Source organism: Oncorhynchus mykiss, chromosome 3, assembly GCF_013265735.2.
Source record: "Oncorhynchus mykiss isolate Arlee chromosome 3, USDA_OmykA_1.1, whole genome shotgun sequence".
Classification (NCBI taxonomy): Eukaryota; Metazoa; Chordata; class Actinopteri; order Salmoniformes; family Salmonidae; genus Oncorhynchus; species Oncorhynchus mykiss.
This window is the reverse complement of record NC_048567.1, coordinates 50,544,105-50,567,895: the sequence shown is the minus strand read 5'-3', so window position 1 is coordinate 50,567,895 and position 23,791 is coordinate 50,544,105. Positions and strand designations below refer to the sequence as shown.

The window sequence follows — 23,791 nt, the reverse complement described above, 5'->3', positions numbered from 1 at the left end:
ATGTCTGTCCTCAGACAGTACAGATGATCATTCACACCCAGTGTTCTTCTCCTGTCCCTGTGTTGTCATTTCTCTCTCTCTCTCTTTTTCTCTTTCTCTGTGTCCTCCCACTACCCATCATGCGCCGATGACAGATCTTTAAGGAGCACCTGCACACACGGGTAGTTCTGGTTGCCGTGGAGATATGGACGGACAAGGACCACATTCCCATCAGTGTGAAGCCACTGGACATGCTGAAAGATTTCTCTAAGTACCGGGCGCAGAGCATCAAGCAGCACGCTGACTCTGTGCACCTCTTCACGTAAGTGCCCTCTTCTCTCTGTCCCTCGGGGCCAACCCATGCTGCTACTCGCCATATACTGAGACTGCCATTAGTATATCTTACACACTGAGTCCTTATGGCTTCCCAGAATATTAGAGCATGTCAGAGGACTAGGCCCTAATACTTTGGCTTTAGCAATAAAGCAAAACATGTCCATCTATTTCCATTTGTCTTCCAAGGGCAGCTGAATACCTCTCATTTGTCCGTCTACCGGTCTGTTTGATAGTTACTCTGTGTCTCATTGATGCACAGCAATGTGACCTTCCACTACCGCCGGAGCAGCGCAGCGTACTTCGGGGGCATGTGCTCTGTGAGCCGTGGAGTAGGGGTAAACGAGGTAAGATGTGCTGACTAATGTACATGATCGTATTGTTTGATTACAGCAGAGCAGACGAGTAACTGCTGGTTTGTTGTACCTGCAGTATGGCACCACGTGGACCATGGCTTCGTCACTCTCCCAGAGCTTGGCACAGAACCTCGGCATCCAGTGGGATCCAGCCGCCAAGAGAAGTACAGAGACGGGCTCCCATTCATCACTGCACATTAATCTCTGCCTTACAGACAGACACTATTTAAGGAACAGTTTAAAACATTTTAGGCACATATACTACCGTTCAAAAGTTTGGGGTCACTTACAGTGCCTTGCGAAAGTATTCGGCCCCCTTGAACTTTGCGACCCTTTGCCACATTTCAGGCTTCAAACATAAAGATATAAAACTGTATTCTTTTGTGAAGAATCAACAACAAGTGGGACACAATCATGAAGTGGAACGACATTTATTGGATATTTCAAACTTTTTTAATAAATCAAAAACTGAAAAATTGGGCGTGCAAAATGATTCAGCCCCCTTAAGTTAATACTTTGTAGCGCCACCTTTTGCTGCGATTACAGCTGTAAGTCGCTTGGGGTATGTCTCTATCAGTTTTGCACATCGAGAGACTGACATTTTTTCCCATTCCTCCTTGCAAAACAGCTCGAGCTCAGTGAGGTTGGATGGAGAGCATTTGTGAACAGCAGTTTTCAGTTCTTTCCACAGATTCTCGATTGGATTCAGGTCTGGACTTTGACTTGGCCATTCTAACACCTGGATATGTTTATTTTTGAACCATTACATTGTAGATTTTGCTTTATGTTTTGGATCATTGTCTTGTTGGAAGACAAATCTCCATCCCAGTCTCAGGTCTTTTGCAGACTCCATCAGGTTTTCTTCCAGAATGGTCCTGTATTTGGCTCCATCCATCTTCCCATCAATTTTAACCATCTTCCCTGTCCCTGCTGAAGAAAAGCAGGCCCAAACCATGATGCTGCCACCACCATGTTTGACAGTGGGGATGGTGTGTTCAGCTGTGTTGCTTTTAAGCCAAACATAACGTTTTGCATTGTTGCCAAAAAGTTCAATTTTGGTTTCATCTGACCAGAGCACCTTCTTCCACATGTTTGGTGTGTCTCCCAGGTGGCTTGTGGCAAACTTTAAACAACACTTTTTATGGATATCTTTAAGAAATGGCTTTCTTCTTGCCACTCTTCCATAAAGGCCAGATTTGTGCAATATACGACTGATTGTTGTCCTATGGACAGAGTCTCCCACCTCAGCTGTAGATCTCTGCAGTTCATCCAGAGTGATCATGGGCCTCTTGGCTGCATCTCTGATCAGTCTTCTCCTTGTATGAGCTGAAAGTTTAGAGGGACGGCCAGGTCTTGGTAGATTTGCAGTGGTCTGATACTCCTTCCATTTCAATATTATCGCTTGCACAGTGCTCCTTGGGATGTTTAAAGCTTGGGAAATCTTTTTGTATCCAAATCCGGCTTTAAACTTCTTCACAACAGTATCTCGGACCTGCCTGGTGTGTTCCTTGTTCTTCATGATGCTCTCTGCGCTTTTAACGGACCTCTGAGACTATCACAGTGCAGGTGCATTTATACGGAGACTTGATTACACACAGGTGGATTGTATTCATCATCATTAGTCATTTAGGTCAACATTGGATAATTCAGAGATCCTCACTGAACTTCTGGAGAGAGTTTGCTGCACTGAAAGTAAAGGGGCTGAATAATTTTGCACGCCCAATTTTTCAGTTTTTGATTTGTTAAAAAAGTTTGAAATATCCAATAAATGTCGTTCCACTTCATGATTGTGTCCCACTTGTTGTTGATTCTTCACAAAAAAATACAGTTTTATATCTTTATGTTTGAAGCCTGAAATGTGGCAAAAGGTCGCAAAGTTCAAGGGGGCCGAATACTTTCGCAAGGCACTGCAGAAATGTCCTTGTTTTTGAAAGAGAAGCACATTTGTTGTCCATTAAATTAGCATCAAATTGATCAGAAATACAGTGTAGATATTGTTAATGTTGTAAATGACTATTGTAGCTGGAAACGGCTGATTTAAAAAAAATGGAATATCTACATATGCGTACAGGGGCCCATTATCAGCAACCATCACTCCTGTGTTCCAATGGCATGTTGTGTTAACTAATCCAAGTTTATCATTCTAAAAGGCTAATTGATCATTAGAAAACCCTTTTGCAATTATGTTAGCACAGCTGAAAACTGTTGTCCTGATTAAAGAAGAAATACAACTGGCCTTCTTTAGACTAGTTGAGTATCTGGAGCATCACCATTTGTGGGTTTGATTACAGGCTCAAAATGGCCAGAAACGAAGTACTTTCTTCTGAAACTCATCAGTCTATTCTTGTTCTGAGAAATGAAGAGAAATGAAGAGAAATGCAAGAAATAGCCAAGAAACTGAAGATCTTGTACAACACTGTATACTACTCCCTTCACAGAACAGCGCAAACTGGCTCTAACCAGAATAGAAAGAGGAATGGGAGGCCCCGGTGAACAACTGAGCAAGAGGACATTAGAGTGTCTAGTTTGGGAAACAGACGCCTCACAAGTCCTCAACTGGCAGCTTCATTAAATAGTACCTGCAAAACACCAGTCTCAACATCAACAGTGAAGAGGGGACTCCGGGATGCTGGGCTTCCAGGCAGAGTTGCAAAGAAAAATACATATTTCAGACTGGCCAATAAAAAGAAATGATTAAGATCGGTAAAAAAACACAGACACTGGACAGCGGAACTCTGCCTAGAAGGACAGCATCCCGGAGTCGCCTCTTCACTGTTGACGTTGAGACTGATCAATTAGCCTTTTAAAATTATAAACTTGGATTAGCTAACACAACGTGCCATTGGAACACAGGAGTGATGGTTGCTGATAATGGGCATCTGTACGCATATGTAGATATTTCATAAAAAATCTGTCTTTTCCAGCTACATTAGTCATTTACAACATTAACATTGTCTACACTGTATTTTTGATCAATTTGATGTTATTTTAATGGGCAAAAAATGTGCTTTCTTTCAAAAACAAGGACATTTCTAAGTGGCCCCAAACTTTTGGACAATAGTGTATGTTTGTACCAATATCTTTGTAAGATTGTGTGTGATGTTGTGTGTTGTTCTTTCACAGAGGAATGTGGCTGTGCCGACTCCTGGGTGGGCTGCATCATGGAGGATACTGGGTAACGTTCTACTCCTCAGCTGTTATTCTCACTTTCTCTCTCTGTTTCCATGTCTGTCTCTATGTCTTTCTCTCTCAAACACACACACACACACACACACACACACACACACACACACACACACACACACACACACACACACACACACGCGCACACACACACAGAGAGAGAGAGAGACAGAGTATAACACCATGAAGCAGATGTTATAATTAAAGGTTCGATTAGGTGAGAGAATAGATTCTTTCCGTGGATTTGTGTGACGGAAATGTGCAATAACGAGCTGCTAACCCCCCAGTCCCCCAGCCCCTCTCTATGATAGCAGGGTATGGCTCTCCCTTCGCCGTAATGACAGGGTGTGCAGAGCTGCAGCTCAGCTGAGTCTCTCCTGGGTCATGACCAGCATTAGCATGTGAAAGGTGCCCTGGCGTCATGCTTGTGTTGTTGACAGTGGCTCTTTAGGCACACTGGCTCAGAGTGCGTCACCTGACGTGACTGACTGCTCATACAGCCTCTTGCTCTAAGCTGACTTGTGGAATTGCTTTGAAGTCATACCATGGGTCATTTACAGTTCCGGGAACATATCGTTGATACTGAATGTAATCGTATCTTCAACCAAAACTTAATATTAGATCAAGGGAACCTGAGTGAACAAATAACATAACAATTACTGTACATACTTACTTCATTTATTTCATAAACAAAGTTATGCAACACCCAATGAACATGTGTGGAAAAGTAATTGCCCTTTTACACTCAGTAACTGGTTGGGCCACCTTTAACTGCAGTGACTACAACCAAATGCTTCCTGTAGTCGTTGATCAGTCTCTCACATCGCTGTGGAGGAATTTTGGCCCACTGTTGCATGCAGAACTGCTTTAACTCGGCGACATTTGCGGGTTTTCAAGCATGAACTGATCGTTTCAAGTCCTGCCACAACATCTCAGTTGGGATTAGGTCTGAAAAATATACAGAAATAATTGTATAAAATATTACATTTGGCCTACTATAGCCCATAGAAATGCATTGAATAACACATTCATAAATGACAAAAAAAGACAGTCAAAAAAGAAATCATAAGGAATACTGTTTTGAAGTGTCGGTCCTATATCTATGAGATATAAAAAAAAAGCTCAGGAATTGTAAAAAAAAAATGTTTTGCACATATTTAACCACTTATTTTTGCTGGCACAAAACTACCTCCGTATTTCCCATTCATTTGTATGGGTTACCTTCAGACGAGTCCCGTGACACTTGTGGGAGCCGTAGAGCAAAACGGAAAACACCACCGTGTTGCCCTACGTCCCCTTTCTATAGAAAGGTCATAATACTTTGTTGACCAAACCGTTCGGATGCTACAGATGTTTTTGTGAGAAGATCGACTTTCGGGATCTCACCTGGTCTGACAAACAGCGCTGTAGCTCTGACACTTTCCACCACAGATGCAGAAGGACGCCATTGGCGGATGTGATGAATTGAGACGCAGCCCATGCAAAAAAAAATGATATCTGTAGCTTAACCTGACGGATTTTGATGGGGATTTTGGTGTTATGTTACTTAGATTGACGAACCGCTGCATCAATAGACTCTAGGGGGTTTAAAAGCTGGTTGTTAAAGGTGGATGTATCCCTTAACCCACAGGGTCCAGCATCCCCGGATGTTCTCCAAATGCAGCATCTCAGACTACAAGGAATTCCTGCTGAAAGGCGGTGGATCCTGTCTTTTTAACAGGCCAAACAAGGTGAGTCAGACGAGAATAGTTCATGTTGTGGTTGTCACACAGCAGAATATCAAAGACAGATACGGTATATAACCAGTAATAGAAATACCATAATAACCCTCTGATTGTTTTTGCTTTGGCAGCTGTTTGAATCCACAGAGTGTGGGAATGGATACATTGAGGTGGGAGAGGAGTGTGACTGCGGCGCTAGATCTGTGAGTTACGATGCAATATTATTCTATTTACATCACATTTATATTATTCGAATACAGTGTCAGACTGGTGGTGTCGTCTGTGTTGTAGGAGTGCTACAAGGAGTGCTGCAAGAAGTGTTCCCTAGCTAATGGTGCACATTGTGCTGATGGACCTTGCTGCAACAACACTTGTCTGGTAAGGGCTTTTTAATCACTGTGTAAGTCTGCCCACTAAGAACCAGAATGGCTTTTTTCTTAGTGTACAAAAGCTGAAGAACATAGGCACATCCAGGTCATTTCTTGCAGGTGCTGGAGTTATAGGTGAACTCGTGAAAGATAAAAATAAAATGCGTCACACTGCTGTTCATGCTCCCAGGAGATTTTATTGATACGTTTCGGGTCTTCATTAGGCATCAACATCCCAGGGGGGGTGGAAGGTCCTATATATATATATCGGCAGTGCTCGGTGACATCACTTCCTGAAACAAGAGGTACAAATATATAATATAGGTTCACAATATCAACAGTCAATATCTTTTTTTTTAAAGAAACGTCCTCTCACTGTCAACTGCGTTTATTTTCAGCAAACTTAACATGCCTACATATTTGTATGAATATAACAATATTCAACAACTGAGACATAAACTGAACAAGTTCCATAGACATGTGACTAACAAAAATGGAATGTGTCCCTGAACAAAGGGGGTGGGGGGGGGGGGACAAAATCCAAAATAACAGTAGTATCTGGTGTGGCCACCAGCTGTATTAAGTACTGCAGTGCATTTCCTCATGGACTGCACCAGATTTGCCAGTTCTTGCTGTGAGATGTTACTCCACTTTTGAGGGCTAGGAATGGCCCTTGCCCTCATCGTTCGATCCAACAGGTACCAGACGTGCTCAATGGAATTGATATCCGGGCTCTTCGCTGGCCATGGCAGAACACGAACATTCCTGTCTTGCAGGAAATCACGCACAGAATTAGCAGTATGGCTGGTGGCATTGTCATGCTGGGGGGTCATGTCAGGATGAGCCTGCAGGAAGGGTACAACATGAGGTAGGAGGATGTCTTCACTGTAACGCACAGCGTTGAGATAGCCTGCAATGACAACAAACTCAGTCCGATGCTGTTGTGACACATAACCATACTCTTTTTTTAGTATGCTGCTATAGGCAAACTATCAGTATCTGTAGAATATGTGTGTGATGTTAGATAAGGTCTCTAATGCTAACAAATATATTTATTTTCTTGGTAACCTGAACATTGTCTGGTTATCATCTAGTTCTCCTCTCAAGAGGAACCTTCTTACTGTGACTAATGCCTGTGATATGACCCAGGATATCACTCAACCAACTGCAGTGTATACCAATAGTGTTGGATCTGTTACATCCGCTTCTATTGATCCTATCTTCACTAATTCTGCAGAGCTTTGCTCCAAAGCAACATCAGTTCCCATTGGCTGTAGTGACCATAACATTGTGGCAATGACAGGGAAAGCCAAAGTGCCAAAGGCAGGGCCTAAAGTTATGTATAAGATATCATACAAGATGTTTTCTCGAGACTGTTTTGTTGAAGATGTAAAAAAAAATGTATGTTGTTCTGAAGTGTATAAGGAGGAGAATCCAGATACAGCACTTGGAGTATTTGTACAATTATTCTTGCCATTTGATGACAAACACCCGTTAAGAAACTGACTGTGAGAACTGTTTGAGCCCCCTGGATCGATGATGAATTGACAAATTGTATGGTTCAAATAAATTATGCAAAAAAGGTGGCAGACAAGTCACACTGCTCAGCTGATTGGTTCACACACTGTCAATTGAGAAATTGTGTGACTGAAGTACATGGAAAACAATGGAAAAAGACTTTGGAGCACCTTTTAATTGATTTTTTTGGCCCAAAATATAATTTCTATCCATCGTTCATTGAGGTTGATGGGTCATTTATAACAAACCCTTTTTGATATAGCCAATCATAAAAATGACTATTTCACTGGCAAAGTGGACAAACTGAGAAGTGGAATGATAACATTGAACAGTAAACCATCATATTTTTTTGTATTGAAAATCATGAATAATAAGTAAAAGAAGAATTGCTGTTTTGAGTTTGGTCAGGTTTGTGTGGAAGAGGGGAAAAAATATATTGTTATCCATCAATAATGATAAGCTACCAGGTAGATGGGAAACTATTGAGAAAGGTAGCAGATTGTATTGCCAGGCCTATTTGCCATGTCTTTAACTAAAGCCTAAAGGAGTGTGTGTGTCCACAGGTGTGGAAGGAAGCTACAGTAATTCCACTACCTAAAAATAGTAAAGCACTCTTTGCTGGCTCTAACAGCCGACTAATCCGTTTGGTGCCTCTTCTTAGTAAACTGATGGAGAAAATTGTGTTTGTAACAAATACAATGCTATTTTTCAAAGAACAAGTTAACCACTGATTTTCAGCATGCGGGAAAAAAAATACATTTATTTATCTAGGCAAGTCAGTTAAGAACAACTTCTTATTTTCAATGACCACCTAGAAACAATGGGTTAATTGCCTTGTTCAGGGGCAGAACGACAGATTTTTACCTTGTCAGCTCGGGGGTTTGAACTTGCAACCTTTCGGTTACTAGTCCAACACTCTACCCACTATGTTAGGTTATCTGCCGCCCCATCTATTTGAACTGTAACGTATATAAGAATATGAATAGGTACAGTGCCTTCAGAAAGCATTCACACCCCTTGACACTTTCCATGTTTTGTTGTGTTACAGTCTGAATTTGAAATGGATTAAGTATAGATGTTTTGTCACTGGTCTCCACACCATACCCCATTATGTCAAATGTTTTTTAATCGTTTTTACAAATTATGAAAAGCTGAAATGTCTTGAGTCAATAAGTATTCAACCCCCTTTTTTAGGGAAAGCCTAAATACATTCAGAAGTAAACATTTTCTAAACAAATCACATAATAAGTTGCATGGACTCTGTGTGCAATAATAGAGTTTAACATGATTTCTGAATGACAACCTCATCTCTGTACCCCACACATACAATTATCTGTAAGGTCCCTCAGTCAAGCAGTGCATTTCAAACACAGATTCAACCACAAAGACCAGGGAGGTTTTCCAATGCCTCACAAAGAAGGGCACCTATTGGTAGATGGGTACAAATACAAAAATCTCAAAATTGAAAATCCCCTTCACTTTGGATGGTGTATAAGTCACTACAAAGATACAGGCATCCTTCCTAAGTTGCAGGCGTCCTTCCTAACTCAGTTGCTGAAGAGGAAGGAAACCTCTCAGAGATTTCACCATGATGCCAATGTTGACATTAAAACAGAGTTTAATGGCTGTGATAGGAGAAAAATGAGGATGGTAGTTACTCCAACATGGTAGTTACTCCACAATACTAACCTCATTGACAGAGTGAAAAGAAGGAAACTTGTACAGAATAAAAAATATTCCAAAACATGAATTCTGTTTTGCAACAAGGCACTAAACTAATCCAGCAAAAAATGTGGCAAAGTTATTCACCTTTTGTCCTGTATTAAAAGTGTAGCTCAGTTGGTAGAGCATGGCGCTTTCAACGCCAGGGTTGTGGATTTGATTCCCATGGGGGACCAGTCTGAAAATGTACATGCTCATTACTGTAAATTGCTCTGGATAAGAGTGTCTGCTAAATGTAGAACATGGAAGGTGCTATGTTTGGGCTGAGTACCACTCTCCATATTTTCAAGTATAGTGGTTGCTGCATCATGTTATGGGTATGCTTGTAGTCATAAAGGACTGAAGTGCATTGCCAAATCTACACTGGAGTTGCTTACCATGAAGACAGTGAATGTTCCTGAGTGGCGAAGTTACAGTTTTGACATAAATATTTTTCAAAATCTATGGCAAGATCTGAAAATGGTTGTCTAGCAGTGATCAACAACCAATTTGACAGAGCTTGAAGAATTATGAAATTAATAATGGGCAAATACTGTCCAATCCACGTGTGCAAGGCTCTTAGAGACTTACCCAGAAAGACTCACAGCTTTAATCGCTGCCAAAGTTGATTCTAACACGTATTGACTCAGGGGTGTGAATACTTATGTAAATGAGATATTTCTGTATTTAATTTGCATAATATTTCCAACATTTTCTATAAACATGTTTTCACTTTGTCATTATGGGGTATTGTGTGTAGATGAGCAAAAAAATATGGAAATACATTTTGAATTCAGGCTGTAACACAACAAAATGTGGACTAAGTCAAGGGGTATGAATACTTTTGTTGTCTCTTGGTGTCTTTTCAATATATAACTTATTTTATTTGTATTTTTTATTTGAAATTTAATTTAGTATCTTATGTTGTTGTTGTCTGTGACGGTTCTGTACTTTGTCATGTATTTGTACATTTTATGTGGACCCCAGGAAGAGTAACTGCTGCATGTGCAGTAGCTAATGGGGATCCTAATAAACTAAACATGAGGAATGTGATAAATATTTACAGTGATATACAGGTATAAAACATTAAGAACACCTTCCTAATATTGAGTTGCGCCCCCCTTTCCCCCCTCAGAACAGCCTCAATTCGTCATGGCATGGACACTACAAGGTGTGGAAAGCGTTCCACAGCAATGCTGGCTCATGTTGACTCCCATGCTTCCGACAGATGTCAAGTTGGCCTGATGTTCATTGGGTGGTGGACCGTTGCAGTTCTTGACACAAACTACCATACCCCGTTCAAAAAGGCACTTCAATCTTTTCTCTTGCCCATTCACCCTCTGAATGGCACACATACACAATTCATGTCTCAATTGTCTCAAGGCTTAGAAATCCTTGTTTAACCTGTCTCCTCCCATTCATCTACACTGATTGAGGTGGAAGTGGATTGAATCAATAAGCAATCATAGATTTCAGCTGAATGCACCTGGTCAGTCTATGTCATGAAAAGAGCAGGTGTTCATAATGTTTTGTACACTCAGTGTATAAGTGTATATACACTATTCAATTAGGGTAAAAAGCTGTTTGGTCTTTATTGTCAGGAATCCTGCCATGGAGGCAGCTCTGCAGAGGGGTCACTTGCTGGCACAGCTACAAAGTCATAAATCTGATTTTAAACATGCAGATAATCAGGCTTTGACCTGTGCGGGGGTGGGTGAAAAAGCCACGTTTGTACGTGAAACTGAATTTGGCACATTGGCCACATTTTTAATTCCGGTGGGTACCCTCTGGGCACACGATGGTTGAATCAACGTTGTTTCCACGACGTTGAACCAATGTGGAACAGATGTTGAATTGACATATGTGCCCAGTGGGTAGTCAGATTTGGCCACAAAGTCTTGCAGGTTTGGGGGCCATTTTGAAGACCATACATGGGGGATGTTTAAAGATGGGTTTCAGTTGTGGGTCAAGGTCAACAATGTACCAGTGCTTCCTGATAATGTCATTGAATGCCTTCCCCAAGGTGTGAAGCATGAGGGGACATGTTCTGCTTTTTCTTTTACTTTTGGTTGAAGGCTTTCTAATTATGTTAGACTTTCAAAATGATCATCGGCATGTTTGACCCAATTATCTTTGTACCCCCTTTCCTTAAACCTGTGTGTGAGGTCCGTGGTCTGTTACTGGTAAGAAGCATCAGAGCTACACATGAGACATTTAATGAGTGGAGGTGGATGGAAACGGTCACCTCTAAGGACAGTGCTCCTTTCTGTAGGTTTCCTGTAAAGATCGGTAGAGAGGGACATTTTGTCCTTAATAACCATCACATCAAGAAAACTGATTTTGATTAATGGTTAAAAGGAGGTGCTCATTCATAGAGTTTAGATAAGCATGGAGTTCCTAGAGTTCTTCCTGAGTCCCTGTATAGATCAGGAAAATATTATCTAAAAATGAGGAAAATATTGGTGAGAAAGGAGTTAAGTTCTGGATTCAGCACCATCTGTTTTTCAAACCTTCCTCAGCCAAGTCCACAATACAATTGGTGCTGGGAAGAGCATTGAGGTAGAACATGAGGGCCTCTAGTCCACCCTGGTGGGGGATGTTAGTGTATAGACTGGTAACATCAAAAGTACACGGAATAGAATGTTCTGGTATGTGGTCCACAGATTTCAGAAGATTGATAAAATAAATTTAGTACCTGGTGTACGTGGGTAGAGAGCTCGGCCAGGGTTTCGCAAAATCTTCTACAAAGGTAGAAATGTTCTGTTTCAGAGATCCGGGACCACTCACAATGGACCTGCCTGGTATAGGTGGGGTCATGTTCTTGTGGATTTTGGGGAGGGTGTACATGACAGGTGTGGTTGGTCAATCAACTTTCATATACTCATACTATGTCTTTGCAATCTCCACTTCATTCTGAAACTTAGATCAGACCATGGATCAGAGACTTGAAAAAAATATCACTGTAAATATTTATCACATTCCCGCATGTACGGTTGTATATTATATTGAATGTCGATATTGTGAACCTATATTATAAATGTGTACCTCTTGTTTCAGGAAGTGATGTCACTGAGCACTGCCTCTACATATCAAATCAAAATCAAATCAAATGTATTTATATAGCCCTTCTTACATCAGCTGATATCTCAAAGTGCTGTACAGAAACCCAGCCTAAAACCCCAAACAGCAAGCAATGCAGGTGTAGAAGCACGGTGGCTAGGAAAAAATCCCTAGAAAGGCCAAAACCTAGGAAGAAACCTAGAGAGGAACCAGGCTATGAGGGGTGGCCTGTCCTCTTCTGGCTGTGCCGGGTGGAGATTATAACAGAACATTGCCAAGATGTTCAAATGTTCATAAATGATCAGCATGGTCAAATAATAATAATCACAGTAGTTGTCGAGGGTGCAGCAAGTCAGCACCTCAGGAGTAAATGTCAGTTGGCTTTTCATAGCTGATAATTAAGAGTATCTCTACCACTCCTGCTGTCTCTAGAGAGTTGAAAACAGCAGGTCTGGGACAGGTAGCACGTCTGGTGAACAGGTCAGGATTCCATAGCCGCAGGCAGAACAGTTGAAACTGGAGCAGCAGCACGGCCAGGTGGACTGGGGACAGCAAGGAGTCATCATGCCAGGTAGTCCTGAGGCATGGTTCTAGGGCTCAGGTCCTCCGAGAGAGAGAGAAAGAGAGAAAGAGAGAAAGAGAGAATTAGAGAGAGCATACTTAAATTCACACAGGGCACCGGATAAGACAGGAGAAGTACTCCAGATATAACAAACTGTCCCTAGCCCCCCGACACATAAACTACTGCAGCATAAATACTGGAGGCTGAGACAGGAGGGGTCAGGAGACACTGTGGCCCCATCCGGTGATACATATAGGACCTTCCACCCCCACCTGGGATATGGATGCCTAATGAAGACCTAAGGGTCGAAATGTTTCATCAATAAAATCATCTGAGAGCATGAACAGCAGTGGGCAGCGTTTTCCTTTAGTTTTTTTTCTTAGTGTTGCGTGAGATACCAAAGTGGTACAGGAAATTCCACCCTTTTGTTTTTTCTCCCTCTTTGTCAGTTCTACCCGCGAGGTTATAGTTGTCGCTATGCAGTGAATGACTGTGACATCTCAGAGACATGCTCAGGAGACTCTGGCCAGGTGAGTTGGGCTCTAACCATTGTACATCTCTGAGAAAGGATGAAACCTTCAGCTCTGTTTAAAGGAAATATCTGTATATCGTCCATTGTAGTGCCCTCCTAACCTTCACAAACAAGATGGCTACCACTGTCAAGTCGACCAGGTGAGCAGCATAATCACTGAGACACAACGGCATGCTCATATCTATTCAGATCGTACGATTTAGAGAATGGTCGTCACCATAAGCTTGCTTGAACAGATAGGGAATGAATGAGTGTGCCCTTTTGTCTCTTTAGGGACGCTGCTATGGTGGAGAGTGCAAGACCAGGGGGAACCAGTGCAAATACCTCTGGGGTTCAAGTGAGTTCAAAATCCCTTTTGCTTAAGTTGCTTTGCTCACTGCAAGATATGCAAAAAAATATGTGGTCGAAAAGGCATTGAGACAGAATCTGAAACGTCTGTCTGCGCTCCAGTTATGTTGGCTTGTTGTGAGGTGTGGTCATCCTCCCTTTCTCCTCTCCCATGTTGCGTCTTCCTGCAGAGGCGGGAGGCTCCGAGAAGTTCTGCTATGAGAAGCTCAATACAGAGGGAACAGAGAAGGGAAACTGTGGGAAGGATGGAGAGAAATGGCTCCAGTGCAGCAAACAGTGAGTTGAACATGATACCAAATATACACTGTACACTGTAGTTGTGCACTATGCCAGAACAAACATTCAAGTGTTGCTGTATCTGTTCTACATCAATGTAGTACTCACAAAGTATCAGTGTTCCCTTAGCTCTAACTCTCCCGGACTCTCTGCCTGCAGCGATGTGTTCTGTGGGTCCCTGCTGTGCAGCAACATAGGACGCAACCCCCGCATCGGGATGATGAAGGGAGACATCACCCCCACCTCCTTCAATCATCAGGGCAGGCTGGTGGACTGCAGGTGAAGACAACCGTCTCACCTCACATGTCAACACACAGAGACAACAGCCACGGATACGCTCTGACCTCTCTCCTACGACACCCTCTCTCTATCTCTCGCTCTCTGTCTCTGTCTCTCTCTCTCTCTCTCTCTCTCTCTCTCTCCCTCCACAGTGGTGGCCATGTTCTTTTGGACGATGAGACTGATTTAGGCTACGTGGAGGACGGGACGCCCTGTGGGCCGTCCATGATGTGCCTTGACCGCAAGTGTCTGCCCATCCAGTCCCTCAACATGAGCGCCTGCCCCAGCGGGCCCAACAGCCAGGTGTGCTCAGCCCACGGGGTAAGTCCAGGGGAGCTGCTACATCCTCTAGGTATACCCATACGAGCCCAGACGATTACCGCAGCCTTGAATGCTCTATTATTAGCCATAAGTGTCCACAATGGTGTCTCCAGTGACAATGTCAATTAAGTGACATATTCACTACAATGTCAACAAGCGTGTAAAATCTCATCCCCAGCATGCGGTAACCATTGAACCTGGGACGTATTCACTTGTTATGGAGCATAGGTTAATGAAGTCCTCCCTGCCCGCCTCTCTTGCTCCCTCTATCATACCTGGCCAGGTGTGTAACAATGAGGCGACGTGCACCTGTGACACGACATGGGCGGGGACAGACTGCAGCATGCCCGACCCCCCCAAGGAGCCTGCACCCGCAGAAGATGAAGGACCAAAGGGTTTGTTTCCATCTAGTTTTCAGAGCGTCCCTATCTCCTCTCCGTGATAGACTAAATATAACGTCCTTTCTTGAGTACGGTCAGTCCATTGTGTTTTGTATCACATTGAAAGTAGATTTGTTAATATGTCAGTTATTATCAAGTACCCTCTTCTGTCTAAAGATCAACGCTACATGTCACAGAACATTTGCACATGTCAATGTGATTGAAAGGTCATTCAAGATGGCGCTGGCTTTTAACTACTGTGCCTTTTAGTTCCTGTTTGTCTGTTTTTTAATTTGTAATTGTTTTTAAATAGTTTTTTTTATTGCTGTTTTTATTGGTTTACTTTTATTGCTCTTATTGTTTTACTACCATGTTTTATTGTGTTATTTTATTTTAGTTTTTTTTAAAGTGCTAATTGTAACAGCACTTTAAGCTGCTATTGCTTGTATGAAAGGTGCTAAACAAATCAAGTTTATTATTACCATTAATATTGTTATAATAACATGGAACAGGTACACAGATACGTCTAATGATTCCCAGGAGAATAGAGAAAGATGTTCTAGCTGAGGCCTCTAGCTGCTAATATCACCATGCATCACAGATATAGAGAGCCTGTTGAACATAAACACAGAGTCATGTCTGAGTATTTCTATTGGCTGTTATAAGTCAGTGGATTTCCTAGGGCTTTCGACAGCAGGTGGAGGGGAGGCGGAATGGACAGTTGCCAAGGGAACCGCATCACTCTACCCATGTTACTGAAGCAGAACAGAAGCCTGCTGTTTGTTGTGACCAGGTGGTAATAATGATAATGCTCCTTTTCCCTCTGCGCAGTGAGCGTGGCAACTAACAGGCTGATAGGGGCAGTAGCAGGGACCATTCTGGCCCTGGGGGTGATTTTTGGAGGCACGGGGTGGGGAGTAGAGTAAGCATCTTTATCCGTTTCCACAGCTCTTCCTCTCATTGTGGTGCCTCAGTGTGCTGGCTGAGGGTCTCGTGACCCGGCCTGAGCCCGTGTGTGCGTCCTGGTGGCTTTGTCTCGTGTTGGTGGTGACCATATAAATGTCATGTGATTGGATGTTTCAGTGTCATGTGATTGATCGATGGATTCCCTTTATCCCGCCATTTCCTGTTGTTCCCCCATTATTATTAGTCTCCCTCTTCCTCTTTTTTCCTCTTCTTCTTCTTCCTCTTCTTCTTCCTCTTCTTCCTATTACTCGTCATGTGGCTCCTCTTCTGATCCTCTCCTTTCTGGGGCATGTGGGGCATGGAGATAGACCCCAGTCAAGGGAAGTGATTCGCAGTGAGATAGCCTGTCTTTCAGTGGTGGGCTGTGTGGTGACTGGGACTCCCAAATAGTGCCATGTGGTCATTTTCCACGATTCAAATCCTCATATAGATCACCATAGACAGAACCTTTTTGTAACCTGTCATCGGAAGCTAATGTAGGTTAGGGTGAGACTGTAGCTAGGTACATGCCACCATAAAGGAGTAAAACAACTCAGTTTAAGATGATACAGTAAGAGAGAGGTCTATGGTCTCCTGTGGTTTGCTGTGTGCTAACTACCATGTTTATCGGGACCATTGCTCTGCCCAACTTTTCAACTTAGTGGTCTGTCTTTTCAGAACCTCCGCCCGTAGACAATAGACAATAGGGTCCCTGAAATGTAGACCTTTGAATTTACAAGCAAAGTGTTACATCGCATTCACGATCACTACTACCATGGTAACATTATTGTAGGAGGGCCTGATGAGCATGCAAAAAATATACCATAGACGTAATCAGTCAGTTCAATGGGTATTCTCATGCTATGTGTTCTTGTTCTTAACATCTGTGTAAGATCATCCATGTGTAGAGAAATGCCATACGTGAGGCGCTCATTGTCTTTCTCCCCCATAACCCTTCGCAGGTCCTAGTGCCACCAATCTTATAATAGGCTCCATCGCCGGAGCCATCCTGGTAGCTGCCATAGTGCTGGGGGGGACTGGATGGGGCTTTAAGTAAGCAACACGCCGCATGTCTCTCCTACCGTGACTCTGGCATCCCTGCTGCTGCTTATAGACACCAGGGTTTGAGCTCCTGCTACAGAATATAGACCCAAGGGGACACACAAACATACCTGATACGTACGTCAGGTCAACCACACATAGACTTACATAGTAAGCCGTGAACACACACTTAACATAGACATATTTAAAGTAATCGTGCCTGTGCTCATGATACTTAACATTGTCTTAAAGTAACTGTCCAAGTGAAAATCTCACTTTTAAAAGTTAATATTCTGCTAACTCATGCCCAAATAATGTTGTTGACTCATTTTATACTCGTATTTTTGGCCAAAGCATAAATTGGGGGGGGGAAAAAACACTTAAAAAAACCCACTTCAAACTTGTATCTCAAACAGAGCGTTTAAAAAAAATGCTTGCTATTTCCTCATAGAGGATGATGTCATCCTCCTGAGGAGGCTCAGCAGGCCAATCAATAGTCTACTCGCATTAATATTTTTAATGACCAGTATACGCCCACACAATTCGAACACAGAAAATATGTTTTTTTGACAGTACAATTGTTTAACAGTACAAATATTTAACACATATTTCATAGAAATCTGGAAACATTGGACAGTTACTTTAATAAAGGTCCACATTCAGTAATATAGGGTGATTATCATAGAGATTATGTTGGAGAGGTGGTGGGCATCTGTGCGTCTGTGGCAGAACCTCAAACTGATAAGACGGGCACAGCTCAAAGCTTGACGTGCATGTTCAATACAGTTACTAAACCTGCTGGTTAGGGCGGAAGGTAGCCTAGCGGTTAGAGTGTTGGGCCAGTAACAGAAAGGTTGCTGGTTTGAATACCTGAGCCGTTAAGGTGAAACATCTGTTGATGTGTCCTTGAGCAAGGCACTTAAACCTAATTTGCTCCAGGGGTGCTGTACTACTATGGCTGACCCTGTAAAACAACACATTTCACTGCACCTATCTGGCGTATGTGACAATATACATTTTTTTTGGGGGGGGGGGGGGTGGGGGGGGTTAGCAGAAAAATAATTTAATCAGTTTTATAAGAGCACTTGTAGACCAAACTGTTCTTATTACTAATTTAGTCTATGGATTAAAATTACACCTCCTTTACACATACTCTTCCAGATTGTACATGTCTACACTGAGCATACCAAACATTAGGAACACCTTCCTAATATTGAGTTGCATCCCCCCAAGCTGTTGAGTGTGAAAAACCCAGCAGCATTGCAGTTCTTGACACAAACCGGCACCTACTACCATACCCCGTTCAAAGGCACTTAAATATTTTGTCTTGCCCATTCACCCTCTGAATGGCACACATACACAATCCATGTCTCAATTGTCTCAAGGCTTAATTATCCTTCTTTAACCTGTCTCCTCCCCTTCATCTACACTGATTGAAGTGGATTTGAAGTGGAATAAATCATAAGCAATCATAGATCTCACCTGGATGCACCTGGTCAGTCTATGTCATGAAAAGAGCAGGTGTTCATAATGTTTTGTACACTCAGTGTATATACACAATATTCAATTAGGGTAAAAACGCTGTTTGGCTTTTATTGTCATTAATCTTGCCATGGAGGCAGCTCTGCAGAGTGTTCACTAGCGTGACATCAATAAGGGATCATAGCTTTCACCGGGATTCACCTGGTGAGTGAGTATATGTTATGGAAAGAGCAGGTGTTCTTAATGTTTTGTGTACTCAGTGTAAAATACATAGCCAGCTAGTTTACTGTGTGATGCAGTATGCTATGTTCCCTAATCTGAGGAATCAAGTGCCAATCGCTCGCTAGTAAGCCTGCTGTCTCAAGCAACAGGAGTGTTACACACCCTAAATCTAAAGTAGGAAAAATAAGGAGTTGATAAGTGTTATTCTGCAGCCACCAAAGCATGCCAGTTAGCAACGCATCATGTTTCTCACCCCAAAAAATATTTCTGCATGTAGACTTGGTTGACTTGGAGAAGGTCAGTTCATTGCACAAAGGCTGAGCCCAACTCAGGATGACATGCTCCTGGGTTACCATACTCTTATCACTACCATAATCTTTTTCTCAATCTGGTACGAGGGTTCAAGGGTGAGAGTTTAAGCGGAAGTGGTGAGAGAGAAGCCAGGGCCATATTGTTGGCCGCAGCCTTTGTGCCATGGCTGGCCACACCCACCTGGATGGCCAGGCTCCGCCCTAGAGCAGAGCAGGACTCCTGGACCCGTCCACACCAGCTGCCATTGCTGCCTGCTTCACAGACCTGGTACAGACACGGCGCATTGAGCTGCATGACCCACCACGCACATCAATAGTGCCACCTCCCACTGGCCTACTATTGAAACAGGTGCATGACAGACTGCTAGAAGCCCCACATCAAGCCACATTACGGGGAGGTTATGCATAACTCTCCTGTTGGTGTTATCTTGTTGTTGGTGTTGTTGTCTTTGTTGTTGTTGTTGTTGTTGATGTGCTGTTGTTGTCTCCTCTTTCCCCCTTTAATAGAGTACATTTTTGTTGGCTCTCTCTCTCCCCCCAGATGGTAATGTTTTGAATGGAACTAATATATTTTCCTGTCAGAGATGGTAATGAGAGATTCGTGTCCTATCCTTGTCCTTGTGTTTTGGAAAGCTAACTGTATGCCACATGGACTAGCACAGCCTCTTCTCATTGCCTCCAGCACCATATTATGGTTGCACATTTGAAACACAAAATGGAGGTCATTACAATGCAGAAGAATTGACTCATAGGTCAATCGGAAAGACTTAACGACAGCATTACACATACCAATAGTGAACATATCAAATCAATCTAGGGGGGGATCTAGTGACCTCACTGAAGCGCGTAGCTGCAGGGAGCGGTCCAGTGCGAAAGGAACAGATATGGCTCCTGTTGTCTAAGAGATGAGTGTGGCTGCTTCTCCACGGTGCACTGACTGTACCACCATTATCAGTAATATACCATGTATTGATCCCTGTCTTCTTTCCCCAACTCTCCCCTGAACGCGAAGAAATGTGAAGAAGCGACGGTACGACCCCAACGCCAGTGCCATATAAGGCCGGAGGAGAGGTCGAAGGGCACAGAGGGATCCTCTGGACTGCACTTACAGCTGCTGATTTTTGGCATTAGATTTACTTGAAAAAGAAATAGAGGACAATTTAACAAATTCCATCTTAGTCATGTAGAAATGCAGCCTTCTTCAACCCCACCCACCTAACAACCCCATCCTGATCTCTAGAGCTACAGAACTCCTCTCCTTTTCCTTTCATCGTTAGTGCCAGTGCACAGGCGTTCAGGCGGAACTCACACCATTATATTCTCTCACCAGGCATGATTTCCCGCACAGAGCGTGCAGCTCGCTGGCTCTGGCATGAGGGGCCCTCGCTAAAGGACTTTGCATGGCTACCAAAGCTATGAACGACACACAGCAAATCAACAAAAAAAAAAAAAGAAGAGAGAAATCACCACTGAATCGTCAAATGGAGGAGAATAGCCTCATTAAAAAACAAACCCGGTGGTACCCTGAACAGGCTCCTCCTCCTTAGGTCACCACAATGAGAGGAAGAGGGCTGCATGCTAGAACCCAAATGGGAAACGCAGACCACATTCAATAAATTGAAGCATATATCGGGCAACATTGTACATAAAAGAGGAGAACGAGTTCAGATTCTGAATTATAACATATCATTTTACACTGACACACTCTGCTTCTGTTTTATCTTTAAGCATGTTGTATAGCGGGTGTTTTTGGCAATGTTAATGAAAAACAGTAACGCAATTATGATTTGGGCCAAAATGCTATGGATAACCAGACAATGTCATAGTCTGTCTATTAGGTGTTACCACGCGCTACATTCTGTATTTATCCAATATAGAGGTCAAAGGTCAGGTTCAGTATACACAGTACAGATGAGAGGTCAGATTTAGGGGTCTACATGTGTCTTCTCTAGAGGTCAGGGTACAGCGATGGTGACAGAAAGAATGATCGCAGATTATCCAGTCTATGACTGACGTCATGGGGTTCCTTAAGTACTTCCAGTAGTGACTCAAAAGCCAAAGAATCAATCACGTGGAATGTTTGGATGTTGTCGCACACAGAGCACTTTCCCCTTTGTCTGCAGTCTGTGTGCCTCTCTCTCCCAGTGCTGCAGACAGGCATGCAGTGTGTCCCTGCAGATTAGTCCCAACTGTGTTACCAGGTGGTGTCACTATTTAACAGTCCTCATCAACACCCACTATACTGGCTAGCTTGGCGCTCTCCATAAACTCTTGCTAGAAATCAAGTTTAGCTCTACTGGTACGCTGCATGCATTCACACTATAGTGGGCTTATAATTCTATAAGGGAGTCCCAAAAATCCGCAAGCTAAAATACGCTACAAAAGATAGGTGCATGTCAACAAACAAAACATTTAACTTTTATTTCTATGCAAAGAAAGATATTGCACAAACTTATGGGTTATTAAATGTAAAAATGATATCAGTATAAACATGGAACAAAAACCTTTGCGAATCAGACAACCTTTTGTATTCGGCCACTCCCACATCTCGTTTCATTTAGCTTCAAAGTACTGAACTAAAGAATGGAAAAGCATAATTGAATTCATATGTCCAAGTGAAAAGAACATCCTTTTACGTTTGTGGAATCAAAGGAAAATGTTATTTTTGTGTGTTTTTCCACCAATCTAAGATGACATTTCTAATCTGACATACTGTATGTGCCGAGGCCTCAACAGGTTACTTTTCCAGGACTTTAGTTTCCAGCCCAGCTGACAGACAGACAGTTGGTGTGTTCCAGGTGCTGCCATAGCACTGGCATTGTGTAAACCTCCATATTAGTCATCATCTCGTGTCCCTATCAACACTGCATCATGTACAGTTGGACCGACGAATAAACTACTGAAGTATTTTATCCAAGAGCCTCTGTCTTTCTTTTGAGCCTTAGAACTGTAGAACTGTGCTTAAAGGTCCAGTGCGGTCAAAATTTGATTTTGCCTGTGCTTTACATATATTTACACACTATGAGGTTGGGAATAAAAAGGTTAAATTGTGAAAATGATGATAATGTTGTTTTAGTGTAAGAGCTGTTTGAAAAGACCGGCAGAAATGTAAGCCTGATTTGGTGGGATGGAGTTTTGGCCTGCCTGGCGACATCACCAGGCGGTATAATTTATCAGATCAATAACAAAGAGAGTTTCAAACCTCTCTGCTAACAACAGCTAGTTTTTAGGTTACATATCCCCCCCATTAAGCTCGTCCAATTAGGCCCCTCACCCAGACCACCAATTATTTTTAATTTTGACCATTTCCATTTTTTTAATAACAGTAAGGTACTTAATTGTTACCCAGAAATGTTTTGATATTGGGATAAAAACAGCTGCATTGTGCCTTTAAATAATGCAGTCAAGCTATAAAAGTGCAGCAGAGAATGAATACGAGGTTAGAGCATGTTGTACTGTGCTTGAGTCGGTATATAAATCCATCATGTGATACTTGACCACCTCCTGTTCTCAGACGTGTGTGATATGAACTTTGAGCGTACTATAAACGTGTAGGTGGGCCCTGTGTCACGAAGAGCTCGAGTCATCAGCCAGGAAGTGCAGCTCAAACTCAAACGAAGTAAAGTCCCCCAAAGTGTTGAAGCTTTCGTCACACATGTACAGTGTAACAAAACCTTTCCAAATGTTTATACCATCTAATGAATAATGATTCCTAAACTTCCTGCCTATAATCACTCTAACATTATGATTTGAACTTTAATATTCCCAATTTTGCTGAGGTGATTGCTTCCTTCAATTGAAAGACAATTCTAGTGTCTTATCCCGTCAAAACACCAGAGAGAGAAAAGGTGGAACTTCCATCATAAAACCTCTCTTAAGGTGTCATTAGAAGGATGAATGACTTGGTGGTAGCCCACCGCAGCCCACTTATCTATGGCTTCTCACTAAGGCTCCAATTAACTCCCAGATCACGCATGCATGTGGCATTTCACTAAAAGCATCGGCACACGGCTTACGTAGCACGCCAGTACTCCCGTGTGTTTCGTCTGCACTGCAACCGGAAATAAGGACTTTCCAAGTTGACCCAGAGTCAGATCTCCTGCTGTCTTCCTTTCCGTGACTCTTCAGCTTGAATGAAGCTGGGCTGTACTCATGGCTGTGCAGCAGTCTGACTCATTCACTCAGGAATATGGTTATACCCGAACTGCTTGAAATAGGATTGTAGCTATCCCTGAGATGTAATTTAGGATATGCAAATTATCCTAGAATTTCTGTAAGAAATTCTGATATCTGAATAAAGTAACGGTTCTTTGCACAAGGTTGCAAATAAACAACCAATTGTTTCATTATGAATAGGGTCAGTTTTTACTAACCTATGACCTACTCAGTAAACATTTATCATGCAACAGAAAACAATCAACCAAATAGCCTGTTTCATGAACATGTGTTCACTTGCTTACTCCTGGACTTGCTCTCTTACCAAGAAATATGTCTGATAATATCTCTGAAAGGTTTAGTCACAGTTCCTGTTGTTTTGTTAATACAAGCTTTAACCACAGACCAGAGGCCTAATCCAAGGTTGTTCATAAAACCACCTTTTCAGTTCTTGACAAAGTGTATTCAGATGGATTATTAATGTATTAATGAAATATTGTAGTTTTTATTTATTATGTTTTTGTATAGGGGATTTAAAAACAAAGGAACAGATTGATGCACTGCCAAAGAGGAAGGTCTAGGTTATAGCCTCTGTGGACATGAAAGAACCCTCCCTCCAGTGTAAAATTCCTGAAGAATGATGTGTAACAATGTACATTTCCAATTAACATTTTATGCAAATGATGAATCCGTCCAATAGAAATCAGCATGTGACAGT

At 42.4% G+C, this 23,791-nt stretch overlaps 1 protein-coding gene across 6 annotated transcripts in view; it reads left to right on the top strand.

Moving 5' to 3' along the window:
• Positions 1–21,830, top strand: part of LOC110520143 (disintegrin and metalloproteinase domain-containing protein 23) — a 39,830-nt gene extending 18,000 nt beyond the window's left edge. The window contains exons 11-27 of one of the 6 annotated variants that reach the window (XR_002472948.2): positions 135–301; positions 575–659; positions 745–832; positions 3,792–3,843; positions 5,482–5,581; positions 5,704–5,775; positions 5,864–5,950; positions 13,231–13,311; positions 13,403–13,453; positions 13,587–13,650; positions 13,832–13,937; positions 14,097–14,216; positions 14,369–14,537; positions 14,821–14,932; positions 16,825–16,915; positions 19,006–19,186; positions 19,931–21,830. Coding sequence is in view for 4 of the 6 variants with exons in the window: in XM_036974503.1 (XP_036830398.1) it covers positions 135–301; positions 575–659; positions 745–832; positions 3,792–3,843; positions 5,482–5,581; positions 5,704–5,775; positions 5,864–5,950; positions 13,231–13,311; positions 13,403–13,453; positions 13,587–13,650; positions 13,832–13,937; positions 14,097–14,216; positions 14,369–14,537; positions 14,821–14,932; positions 15,749–15,839; positions 19,931–19,976 (1,491 nt within the window). In the remaining 2 variants the exon portion in view is untranslated. Of the gene's footprint in view, positions 1–134; positions 302–574; positions 660–744; positions 833–3,791; positions 3,844–5,481; positions 5,582–5,703; positions 5,776–5,863; positions 5,951–13,230; positions 13,312–13,402; positions 13,454–13,586; positions 13,651–13,831; positions 13,938–14,096; positions 14,217–14,368; positions 14,538–14,820; positions 14,933–15,748; positions 15,840–16,824; positions 16,916–19,005 lie in introns of all 6 variants that reach the window. The other 5 variants (XR_002472947.2, XM_036974503.1, XM_036974508.1 and 2 more) reach the window with 5 other exon arrangements.
• Positions 21,831–23,791: the final 1,961 nt, after the last annotated feature.